This window comes from Cupressus sempervirens, chromosome 11, assembly GCF_028749045.1.
Source record: "Cupressus sempervirens isolate cs-2001-9-10 chromosome 11, ASM2874904v1, whole genome shotgun sequence".
Lineage (NCBI taxonomy): Eukaryota > Viridiplantae > Streptophyta > Pinopsida > Cupressales > Cupressaceae > Cupressus > Cupressus sempervirens.
In genome coordinates this window covers 197,201,542-197,214,894 of record NC_143128.1, presented here as the reverse complement: position 1 = coordinate 197,214,894, position 13,353 = coordinate 197,201,542, and the positions used below count along the sequence as shown (strand labels likewise).

The following is a 13,353-nucleotide window of genomic DNA, read 5'->3' as shown; positions in this document are numbered from 1 at the left end:
GGCAAGTGTGGACAATTTCATGGAAGTCAAAATTCTGATTTTTGATAGGGCATCATTATTTACAAGGAGGATTTAAATTTCCGAGATCTGATCCGAACTTGAAGAGGGCCCGGTTACTGGTAAAGGCAGATTTAAGGTAAAATTCTATTCATTTTTAGAGGTGAAAATTGGTTTTAAAAGCAAATTCTATTCATTGTTCTTGCTTGGTTCATTTCCCTTATCATCTTCTTCTTACACTCATCATCCACCACTTCATCATTCCATTGATAGGTTGAAGTTGGGAGATATAAGTGTAGATTTCATGATAGGACACTTGGAGAGTCAAAAATAAGCTAGACCACCCTAGGATTGAAGTTGGGAGATATAAGTGTAGTCCATCCTAAGGTAACAAAGAGGCAGAAATAAGTGGTAGTGTAACCCCTAGGAAAGAAGGTTAGAGATTGATAAGTGTAGAGATAAGACTTGGAGAGGTAGAAATAAGCTAGATTCTATCAATAGAAAGAAGGTTGGAGATTGATAAGTGTAGTTCGTATCATTTAGAACAAAAGGGCAGAAATAAGTGTTTAGAATGGTAGATGTTAGTGCAAGCAAGAACCCAAAGGGAACGAATACCAAAAAAGACAAGGAAGATATGATGCCTAAGACCACCTTCTTCTCGAAAGTGAGGTGAATAAGTGATGCCAATATCGACACGATGAACATGGTACAATTGAAGGATAGATTGAAGGAAGGACAATCCCCCATGGCAAAGAAGATCTACAAGAGCGAAACTGTACATGCAGCGGCTTTGCCTCCTACCTTGCCTTCTCTGGAATTGGTAATAGAATGTGCATCCCAGTTTGATATTGTTACTAAGTTCATCATTTTTGATGAGGGGAAGAGAGTGTTGGCTAACATCAGCAGACAAGTGGTTGAAGAAGTATTTAATATTCCCTAGTATAAAGGCATGATAGTGGTAATGATGAATCAAGCGGCCAACTTATTTCAAGATAATCAGGAGGCTTATTTCATTAATGTAAAGCAAAATTAGTTGCACGAAGGCAAGAAGGGAGTTACCAAGTCATCAAAGCTCACCAAGTCAAATTTCAAATCAAAGTACGGCAATCCTATCGTGCTTCTTAGCCGAATCATGGGCGTAGCTCAAGGTATGCAATTCGAGAACTAGATGCACTACTTTATTGATGAAATTGAAAATGAAAAGAGAAAATTTGATTGGGCTAGAATCATAAGTGAAAATTTAGAGTTGCAACTTAGAACAGTGCAAAATCAAAAGCAATTCTATATGGGGTCCTATCTTTTCTATCTAATTGCGAGACTATATGAAAATCTTGGACTTAAAGCCTTAGGAATGATTGGCAATGGGCGGGGCAATTTTTGGTGCATGAGTGCTATCCACAACTTCATTTGCACAACACCAAAGATTATAAGATGTTTTATGATGCCTTTTCCATGAAGACAGTAAGGATATTACAAAGGACACCTACTAAAAGGCTCTCAACGAAAGCAAAAGCAAAGGTTAAGAAGTATGGGGGTTGGTTTATCCAATTTTTGCAATTTACTTATATCAGAGTGGCAAGAAGTACAGTGTCCCAAGAGACTTCCAAGGTACCCACCCGACAAGATAGTTTTGATGGAGTTAGCTAGGCAACTTGAGCATTATGACAAGATGATGAAACTTAAAGGTGAGACAGGGATTACCTTCTCATTTAGAATAGGCAATGATACTTGCCTCAATCCTGTCACCTTTGCAACTACGGAGGAGTTAGAATGGTATCATCTAGGATGGTATAAAGCAAGACAAGGATTCAATCTTAATAGTCTTATCAAGGCATCTCATGAAAACACATTCTAACATATTCCTACTATAGAAGATTTTTGGGCCAATGCACAAGATGACTTTCATGTGAGGAAGCTAGCTTTCTCAAGATTGTCAGTGGGCATGATGAGGGCAATCAGATGGAGAGGCCTTGATATTCCCGATCAGCTAGAAGATGATGAAAATGTACTAAGAGAAGATTATGATATAGTAGATGGAACAAAATTGGGTCCAATGGATTGGGATGATCATCAGGATCCTTCCTTAGAGGCAGTTACAAGGGCAGTTGATTTACACACCAAGTTGTGGTACAATGAGAAGTTAAGGAAATTACAAAGTCGGAAGGTACACCTTACTTATGAGAAGATGAAACTAGAAGAAGGTCCAGCGGAGTTAGTCGGACAGAAAGGTGAAGGCAGTAGCTAGCAACAAAGAGTAATTAAGTGCAAGAAGAGAAGTTTGGAGGTTAAGAAAAGTAAAGAACATCAGGAAACTCCAGAAAAGGGACGGAATGCAACACCGTCAAGGGAGAGCATAATTGAGACTAGAGGCCAAGAGGATAATACAAGTGTACAAGGGGTCGCAGTAGAGGTGAGTTCTGATTCGGAATCAAGTGGTTACAACAATAGTACCAAGTACTCTCCTCTCTTGAAGAACCAATATGGAGATGATGTGACAGTCACTAGTGAAGAAGAGGATAGGCCAATTGATATTGAGGAAATAAGCCAGGCGTCCAAAGCCATTGGTGATGCTTTGCTAGTCGAACAGAATCCCGATTTGGGGAGATGCACTGCACCGCTATGGTTAAGGCAAATGCTTATGCTAAGAGGCGAGGTGGTGATTGTCTGAACAGTTGAAGATATTCAAGGGTTAGTGGAAAAGGAAGATAGTGAGAAATAGAAACAAACTGCAAAAACAATGGCAAAGGTAATCAAGAGCGATGATGAGGGTCACCGAAAGGTTCAGATTGCTATACCAAAGATTAGCAAGGCGGTGGATGAGATTATAGCCCAAGAGTATGACATAATTGAACATAACTTGGGGAGAATCATGGATGACATGAAATGTGAGGAGATCCAGGAAGGCATGGTTTCAATCAGAGGAAGGTTGAGGAAGGCAAACAAGAGGATTGTAAAGTTGGAGGCCAAAAACAAGTATTGGAGAGAGATTGCCAACCTATCCAACAATTGCATCAGGCAACCCTTCTGCAAGACAACGGGAGCAACATAGAAGAAATGTCGACTCAATTGCACGAAGTCAAAGATTGGATCCATGATATAATTCAAGATGGGCAAAATTTCTTACCTTCCTTTATCTCGACATTCAGGTCATTGGTGGTTGTTAGAGACAAATTCAAAACATTTGAAGGGGAGTGGAAAGATTTCTTTCCAGTCAAGGACTTAGCCATTCCCAGGCTACAGGCATTTATTGAGCTACCGGAGAGATATTTGGAGAGAACCAAGTTGGTAGACGAAGGAGGAATGAGTACAGTGGAGTCTTGGTTTGTTGTCTTGACTATCAGATTGACGATACCTGAAGAGATACGGAATGAGATTGCACAACACAGCCCCGGTGTTGACACTTCCATTTCAACCATGATGAGCGATGACGGGGCTACACTTGATTTTGAAGATATTAAAGAAGAGAACGTCAATGAGATAGAATTTGGATCAAGATCGGATGAGTTGGGGAAGGTTGCCATCAAGAAGAAACATTTGGGCACCCTTGCCTCCCTTAATGCCATTATCAGATATGTGAAAGACTATGAAAAAGATCACGAGAAGACACTGCAAGCAACAAGCAACATGAAGAATTTAGCTGAGCTCAAGATGAAGCATACGCCTTGCCCTCTCATGAAGGAAGTTAACGACGGGCTAGCGAAGTTCATTTCCTTGGCTAAAAAGATGAAAGAAAAGGGTAGAATTATATTAGAGGATCATTTGATGTAAACCCAAGTCGCAATTTCTCCCTTCTTCTTCGGTAGGACAGGTGTTTGATTCTGATTGGCTACCATTTTGGTGCCTTCTCATTGGTTGCCACTTTTCTTTTTTTTTCATTAGTCCATTGATGAGATGGCGTCTTCTCATTGGCCGATGGGGTGGCAACCCTAATTAGGGTTTCTGGGATTCGATATGGATCATTGATTTTGTCTCTTAATCTCTACTATTAGTTGTAATTTTAGACCCTGTATAAGGCCATTTGCTCTCATTTGTAAAGGGTTGAAGAAAATTGTTGCTTAAGATAATACCAAAATTGCTTCTCTTTATCATTGTTGTGACTTGCATGGTGATTAAAAACATTTGGTGTTATTACATGGTTTCTACTTCCAATAGTTAGAGTTAAATTTCATTGAAATTGTTAAAATAGATTTTATTTCAAGAAAGTTGTTAAGAGTAAGAATAGATGGATAGTTGCATGGTGATATTAATGGATGTTTGATAGAGATCTATAAACTAGGCCACTAGCATCCTAGCGGCTGTTTAGGAAGCCTTGCATGGTAATCTAGTCTTTTTCCCTTAAATCATTGCATCTATGGAGGTAGAGCCACTGCTAAGCTTTCATCAGATTCGATCCCTATCCATTTGCTAATCTTTCCATCCATAGGAGTAGGAGTAAGGCAGCATTAGTGTAGTCGTTGGAGTTCAATCGAAAAAGAAGTTAGGAGAAGCATCATTGGCAGACACACCCCCCATCATCATCACCATCAACATTATTTGGCACTCAGTTACTTTACAAAGTTAGACATCATCACCATCACAAAGAGAGTTGGACAATCCTTGAATGAACAACGTAAGGCCGCCTACATGATTAACCAGCAAATCACAATAATATAACTGAGTTAGTATCCACAGGTCTAAGGCACATTGGAGTTTTTCTCATGTCTTCATGAGTATTTACTTTTCAAAAGAGGGATTGAGTGTTTGATATTCTATATCAAGTATTCAATTGCTATATGTTATTTAGTGGTACAAAACTGACATCAACACAGATGATGTAGTATTCAATTGCCATATGTTATTTAGTGGTACAAAACTGACATCAACACAGATGTAATCAGGTTTGAGATCTAATACAATGAGGATGAACTTTTCAAGGCTGTGTCTTTCCCTTTGATGGTTTTCCCAGGATAATTTCTCTCATCTTGTGTCCCTTGGTAATGATTCTCCTTTGTAGGTTACTTCCACTTTATGCTAAGGCAGTTTTCTGGAAAGTTAACGCTGCAGGGTTGGACTGCTCATTCCAGACCCTCTGACCTTGACTGTGTCACCCAAGAAACATAAGTTTACTAACAAATAACCCATAACAAATCAGTCTTCAGAGAAGTCAATTAGAATGCAAGCAAGCAGCAAGAGTCAGACTCATAAAAAAATATGCTTATATTCAACTCTGAAGAGGTGTTACCTGTAATGAACAGTCTTACAGACTCGACAGATAGAATTCAAGCTAACCATCGATTTTGGTCTTCAATCAAAACAGAATCCAGGTGCTTCTAATTCATAGATGGATTCTTTCAACAATGAAAAGGAGTTAAACTATAACGGATAAATTAAATGTCATAAATATATCACTTGGAATAAAAGCTAGCAACCAAGGCAAGGCTCTATCATAACAGATGTTTCTATTTACCGGATGGATACTTAGAAGACAGAAGAGAACAAAGACAACAAAAATTCCAAGAGAACCCCATAATTATGCAGAGCTGCCTACCAAAGTTTGTACCCTGGTTATTATGGTTGTATACATTCCAATTTACTATTTGGACCATGCCTGCCATAATTCCGACCCAAGTCACCTTGATCTTAAGCTCTCCAGCTTAGTGGTAGACCCTGATTCCACATATGACTCTGTTTCTAATGTTGTAACAACTTTTAAACTTATTAAAGTGCAAATACAACATTAACTGACAAGAAACTAAGGATTCCTTGAACAGTGACCAAGGTTCTAGACTTCACAATTTAACCACATAGCTGGCCCACTCACCACTTTACAAATGAGCTACGGGTGACACTCCTGTTTCTAATTTTACAGACTATGCCCTTCTTATATTCCCTTCATTCGGAGGTTCAATTCATACCTTGGAGTGACTGTGAAAGGCTTGTGGCCCAGTGCTACAGTTCGTAGTAGTGTCCATCAAAGGTACTAGATTCAAGTCATAGCTAATGCATGTCTTACAAACAGATTAATAATATGATTGAAGAAATAAATCCAAAAGAATCTGATTGGTTTGCTTCTCTAGGTGGATTGTAATAAATAATTCTAATGAGGGTAAACTGACCATTAAAGATGAACCCTCAGCAAGACATGTCAATAAAATTATATGGGTTACTCAGGGGGCTCGATTTACAGGACAGATGCAATGCTTAAATAACGAAATTAATTAAATACAGATCCCAATTTTTAAAAGCTATTGAACTCTACAAGAAAAATAGATGAGAGGAAAATATAGGAAAAGAAGCATATTACTTACTTTCTACAGCCAATTGATACCATGGTAACTTATGTGACTGGGGCTTTGAAAGAAGACCTGGAGAATTGTATTTGGGCCTGTTGAGACTAAGAGAGATGGACAAAAAGGCTTGCATTGCAAATTTTAGAAGATTTGGTTGTTTCCTCCTCCCCTGTGATCAGGAATTTTCCTAAAGCCAATTTTAGTTTGAGCTGATTTTTTACAGGTTCAAGTCTAATTAGTGCTTTCAATTGGATGGCTAGGCATTTTTTCCGTGAGTAGATGTTTTTAGCATGTATAAGAAATAACAATAATCTATCCAAAAAAATTGGATGGATATAAAATTATATCTCAAGAGTTCATGGTTAACATTTAAAAAAAGTGTATATATTAAGAAAGTCGTTAGGCATTAGTAGTAGAGGAGGAGGTGAGTCTTAGTTATCCAACTTTTCTTATTCATTAGCAAGGTTTGAAAAATTTGCAAGAGGGTCTCATTCATCATCATTTTTTTCTTTTATCTTTTTCTTCATCTGCACGAATAGCAAAGGCTAGAAAAATAGCAAGAGATAGTTGAGGAAACTCACTTGAACTAAGCCAATAAGAAGAACCAGCAGTAGGCAACTTGGAGTTTCCTCTTATAGGTGGCAAGGAAGCAGAGTGCTAACTAGCACGCTGTGACCAATTGCTATAGTCTTTCTTGTAACTAGGCGAGAAGCTTAAGAGCAAGTTTCTCTATTACCTCAAACAAAAAGAGTGCCTACACCCAAGTCTATGAGAAGGCAAGCAACCCCTAGAGAAGGAGAGAGACAAGGTACTCTAGGTATAACACATAGGACATTGCCCTGTGGTCAAGGAGCACTAATATAAAAAAAACCTCTTCTACAAATTTGTTAAAGTGCACCTAGAACTACAATAACACATCAGAGAAAATCTTAGCTTTAGGAAAAGTGAAATATATAAATTATCGGAACAATAAAAATATAATCATCTTTCTATCTTTTCATATGCTGAAGACAATCTCCACCTTAAAAGCATATCTGGTTAAACTTATGAGGGATGTAAAGAAAAACTCCTAGAAAGATCATGTGCCATGAGAAAGAAAAAACTCCTACAAAAAATCATGTGCCATGAGAAAGGCTTTGGTTTGAAGGATCTAGGTCCAAAATTTTAAGGCTCCAAGACAAAACCAAAAGAGGTGCTTAAAAGACTAATTACTCACAAAAAGGGATGAGGGTCAATATACACCCCGATGAGATAATCCATAGCACATAGGATGCACTGGAAATGAATATGCTAGGCAAGATGTGTTGATGTTTTAGTACCTGCATGAGATATCATTCTTAATTGTGCCAATGTTATCTAAAGTTTTTGTTCTCTGTTGGTTCTCATCTTCAACAGAGACATATTCTGATATAAGTATTATGTTTTTTCTTCACACTTTGAGAATTTGTATTCAATAGAAGATGAAGTGACGTTCTTCCATAGCCATCACAGCTCTTGTTAAATGAAGTATGGCATGCTTGTGCCATTGGGTTAGAAGGTCATTTTGCTTGCTGGTGACAATCAAGAAGAGTTGTCAATGGGATTCATTGGGTATCATTTATTGTCTTGTCTAAAGCATCAATGAATATTGTGATCGTGTGGTTATTCATCTTCAGGGACATATGAAATGGCACTTTATTGGTTATTCATCTTCTGTTTTGTACATGTGTTGTGGCAGCCAGAATTCAGGTGTCTCTTGTATTGTATCGGTATGTCTTGACTCTTGATAGACACAGGCTCGTGTAAATGATATAGGATCACTATGCAACTGTCGATATGTATAGCATCATTTTCTTGATTCTGCATGGGAGGTATAAATTTTTTGGGCAATGAAAAGTCTAAGCTCAATGGTATCATTCTTCTTGACATAGAGAGATTATCACATTTCCTGTGAAGGCAATATTCGCAGATATGAGAGTGAAGATTGTTGCTGTATGTAGCTCAAAGCTTGTAAGCTCTGTACTGAGACTATCTCATCATTATTAAATAAAGGAGTATCTTTTGTTTGTGGCTGGGTTTTTCCCTCGAGTAGAAGGGTTTTCCCAGGATAAATTATGTGTCCTATTTTTCTTTTCTTATGTTTTGCTACTTATTTTTATTCCTGGCTTAAAACTTCAACAAAATGGACTAATTCTGGTTCTAGAATAGTCAACTAAATGACATTGAATCTATGTTGCTAAACCAAGGCCAACAATTACAAATGTTATGATTGGTTTAAAGTTAGAATCATGTGCAAGTGAGGAGAGACCCAACAATATGTGTCGAGGTTTACAATTTCAGGAGCTGGCGTTGAGACCCCATTTTCAATATTTCTACCAAGATCTAGAAGAAACAATACTAATTATGTGAAACATATTAGCTAGAATTGACTTCAAAACTCCACCAAAGGTTTTACAGTCCTCAAAAGATGTCACATATTCCATAATTTATCTGTATGGTTTCATTTGATTTATTTAAGCTTTGTTATTGTATAACTACAATGTAATTGGTTATTTGGTTTGATGGTTGAACCTATGAGCATTAATTAAAAGTTAAAACAACATAATTCCTCATTCATAAGCTACATATTTGACATTTCTGTGGACATGAAATATGAGAGAACAGTAGCGTTGATTTCTCTAGTAAGGTATTAGACACCTAAGATCCAAGGGAAATCATTTTATTCTTGGGATACATCCAAGTATAAAGGGTAGATGTTCCTAAATCAATATTGTCATAGCACAAAATTTACTGATAAAAAAAAGTTATGGCACAAATCATGGCATCTTACTGGAGTTATAGGCTTATATAACAATGGATGAAGGGGTGAAGTAATAGCATGCACTCAAAGTTTTTAATGACCCTAATGATCTTCCTCTACAATTGAAATCTAGCCTATGTATCAGAGTATACTACCAATTAGTTGCTTTATGCTAGATATGCACATAAATCAGAATTGTTTCCTTTACTTCAAGATGCTACAGATCTATGTGCATCTTGCATTCTTTTATACCAAGAAGCATTAGAATTAAAGGCTTCGCTTATTTATGTAAGGATCTACATCTTACATGAGGTGTTCCCCTAACTCCTGTAAGGATATATACTATCATAAACTGTTCAACGAAACTATTAATATAATTTTGTGAGTTGAGTGAGATGAGTTGGGTGCGAGATTGAAGAGGTAGTGATTCTTCATGTGTTGTAGTGTCAATAATTGAATTTTGCTATTTGTCATTTATAAGGTTTAGGGTGTTTTTTTGGAAGATAACAATATACATTGATAGCAATTGTCTTACACGTACTCTTTTATATTATCATCAACTTGGGATTTCCATTTCCCTTGTCTAATGAGATCATAGAAAATGCAAAGCCAACATTATTATTACATATAGTTTTTTGTGAGCAGTGACCATTAATCCTCACTTAAAGGATGACTAAGCATAATGGATTATGCATGAATGCGAGTATTTCAATTAGTAAGCTTTGAAATCATTGAGACTCTAAGCCTTGGAGAAATTCAAAAGATAGATTAACACATCTTACCAAAGAGTAGAGAACTTTCTTCTCAGAAATATTATATGAGATAGTATCCAAGAACATTGAGCTTAGGTTTTTGTTCAAGGTGAGGCCTATCCTAATCTATTCTATTTGTGGTTTGTGCCACTAGAAAAGTAATATATATTGGGTAGACACTAAACTAGTTTTTGATTGAGTATAGGTTAGATTTTTATTTGCAAATGCAATATCATATTATACTACTTGTATCTTCATTAACACTAGAAGTGAATTACAAAATTTAGAACCTATAATTTTATTCGCAAACTAGACTCAGAACTCTTGACACAAGTTTCTGTAAAACCATTCTTGAACTTAGTTATTGTAAGATTGTGTTTTGAAAATAATTTGTATGATTCTCAACTTCTTTAACAGGTATCTTTTTCTATATCACCCTCTCTTATATGGCATATTATTGACATTGGTGACAAAAAATAAGATAAAACAATACTTTATTTTGGTAAAAATAAAATAAAAAGAAATTCTCCTTAGTTTCTTATTCTGGATTCCTAGTTGTTATGAGAGAATAATTATTTCATATGGAAGACTAGACTCAAAACTCAACTTGAAGTTGATGAAGTATGACATGGGGTTACTGGTACTAGTATGAAACCTAAAAATTATGTTGATGTGGAAAGGAAATTTGATCAACCTGATAGAATGGTTAATTAATGATCATGTTCGATGTGTTTGTTGATTTTCAGTCCTTTATCTAAGACTTATCCATAGCCAAAGACAATCACAAGATAGTATATAAGGTGAAGAATCAGAATCAGATCTTAGATTTGAAGAGTTGACTACATAGCTCGAAGATGAAGAATGGAGAACAATTGGAACACTTTCTTGTAAAGATTCTTGAGTTGAGAGTTTTCCTACAAGTATTAGGTTTTGAGGATGATATTCTAGTGCCCATTACTTTGCAAGCATTGCCTTCCACATACAAAGTGTTTCTAATGCTTGAATATCACATAATAGACACCCAGTTTTGACAAGCTAGTGAATCTATTTTAGAAAGAAAATTCTCAAATCTAAGAACTTGGTAAGGAGGAACATGTAATGACTGGACACCACAAAACTAAGAAATATGTGGCCCACTTGAATGCCATTGAAGAGATGTGGATGATATATAAGCAGCTAACATGATTGTTTCAAATGGGGAGAAGAGATGAGAGATCGGCAAGGAAGAAAAAAGGCAGAGGAGATCTAGAGCAGGGTGGTTGAGAAGTGTTTTACATAACCGAAGGTAGTGACAGGCTCTGGCGGGGCTAGACGAGCTTCTGGAGGTGATGCTGCGCTTGTTGTCTGCATTTTAGATTATTGTAATCCTTGGCTGCAGCCTAGCATGTTAAGAGACCTAGTGGCAGATGTAATAAGTTTTGAGATATCCCGTGTCTTGTGTCCCTATGTGATGGTTCTTCATCGTATGTTGCTTCCACTTTATGCTAAGGCTGTGTTCTGGAAAGTAAAGGCCGCAAACTGCTAGTTCCAGATTCTCTGACCTTGTTTACGTCATCCAAGAAACCTATGAAGAAATAACCCATAACAAATTATCTTTTGGAGAAGTCAATTAGAATGCAAGCAACCAGGAATCGTTGGACTCATATCAAAACATATGCTTCTATTTCAACACTGAAGAGGTGTTACCTGTGATGAACAGTCTTACAGACTCGGCAGATAGAATTCAAGCTAACAGCTGGATTTGGTCTTCAATCAAAAGATTCAAAACAGAATCCAGATGCTTATAATTCATGGATGGATTCTTTGAACAATGAAAAGTCGTTAAACCATAACTAATAAATTAAAGGTTATAAATATATCAGTTAGAATAAACGCTAGCAACCAAGTTAAGGCTTTATCATAACAGATGTTTCTATTTACTGGATAGATACTTAGAAGATTGAAGAGAACAACGACGACAAACATTCCAACAAAACCCCATACTTATGCAGAACTGCCTACCAAAGTTTGAACCCTAGTTATTATGGTTGTATACATTCCACTTAACTATTTGGACCATGCCCGCCATAATTCTGATCTGAGTCATTGTGGTCTTAAGCTCTCCAGCTTATTGCTAGACCCTGGCTCTACACACAACTCTGTTTAAAACATTATAACGACATTTAAACTTCTTATTGATAAGCATTAAAGTACAAATACAACATTAAACTGACAAGAAACCAAGGATTCCTTGACCGTGATTCTAGATTTCACAATATAATCGTGTAGCTGGTTCACTCACGACTTTGCAAATGAGCTAGGGGTGACGTTCCTGTTTCTAATTTTAAAGACCACACCCTTCTTAGATTCCCTTCATGATAAAGGATCAATCCATACTTCGGAGGGCCTGTGAAGGGCTTGTGGCCCAGTGCTACAGTTCGTAGTACTGTTGAGAAAAGCAACTAAATTCAAGTCCTAGCTAATGCATGTCTTACAGACAGATCAATTATAAGATTGTAAAAAAAATCCAATAGAATTTGATCGGGTTGCTTCTCTAGGTACTGTAATAAATAATTCTAATGATGGTAAACTGACTGTTAAAGATGAACCCTCAGCAACACATGTCGATAAAATGATATAGGTTACTCAGGGGGTTCGATTTACAGGACAGATGCAATGTCTAAATAACGAGATTGATAAAATACAGATGCCAATTTATAAAAGGTATTGAATTGTACAAGAAAAACAGATACGAGGGAAAAATAGGAAAATAGGCATATTACTTACTTTCTACAGCCGACTGATACCATGGTAATTTACGTGACAGGGGCTTTGAATGAAGACCTGGAACATTATATTTGGGAAAATTGAGGCTAATAGAGAAGGAAGAAAAGGCCTGCATTGCCAATATCAGATGGTTTGGTTGTTTCCTCCTCCCTGTGATCGGGTGTTTTTTCTAAAGCATATTTTAGTTTGAGCCGATTTTATACGGGTTTAAAGCTAATCAGTTCTTTCTATAGGACGCCTAGGCGTGTTTTAAAATGTGATTGATGGAACAATAATGTATTATTATTATTATTAATAAAATGATGGATATAAAATTATTTTTGGAGAGTTATTTGTTTGCTTGTTTGATTGATTGAGTGGGAGGTCTCGCGTCATATGTTGGGTATCTACGATCTTTATTTTTCTATTCTTTTCTTTTTTATCTATGTTTACTAATCTTGAATACTTTTGCACTTTTTCTTTTCTTTTTAACTTTTAAAAATATTTTTGTTTCTATTATTATTTTTTAGTTTTACTATGTTGAAATAAAATATTTAAATGATCATTTATAATTTTTATATTTCATTCTCTATATTATTAATGGTTATTTCACATTTTTCAAAATCTATTTTCCTATCAACACATTGTTGCACTCACAAAAGCATGTGACTTCTGTAATAAATTTGTTAGGTACTAGTAGTAGGAGAGAGGGAGAAGGGAAGTCTTAGTTGTCCAACTTTTCTTATACATTAGCAAGGAGGAGAATCTTAGTCATAAAATAGCAAGAGATAGTCAAGGAAAATTGCTCGAA

General features: G+C 36.4%; 1 protein-coding gene across 4 annotated transcripts in view; it reads right to left on the bottom strand.

The window, feature by feature from the left end:
- Positions 1-12,780, bottom strand: part of LOC149528865 (Acyl-CoA N-acyltransferases (NAT) superfamily protein) — a 90,619-nt gene extending 77,839 nt beyond the window's left edge. Inside the window, exon 1 of one of the 4 annotated variants that reach the window (XM_089809690.1) lies at positions 12,564-12,780. In XM_089809690.1, the coding sequence (XP_089665816.1) occupies positions 12,564-12,678 (115 nt within the window). In that variant the 5' untranslated portion in view covers positions 12,679-12,780. The remainder of the gene's footprint in view (positions 1-12,563) is intronic. The other 3 variants (XM_089809693.1, XM_089809691.1, XM_089809694.1) reach the window with 3 other exon arrangements.
- Positions 12,781-13,353: the final 573 nt, after the last annotated feature.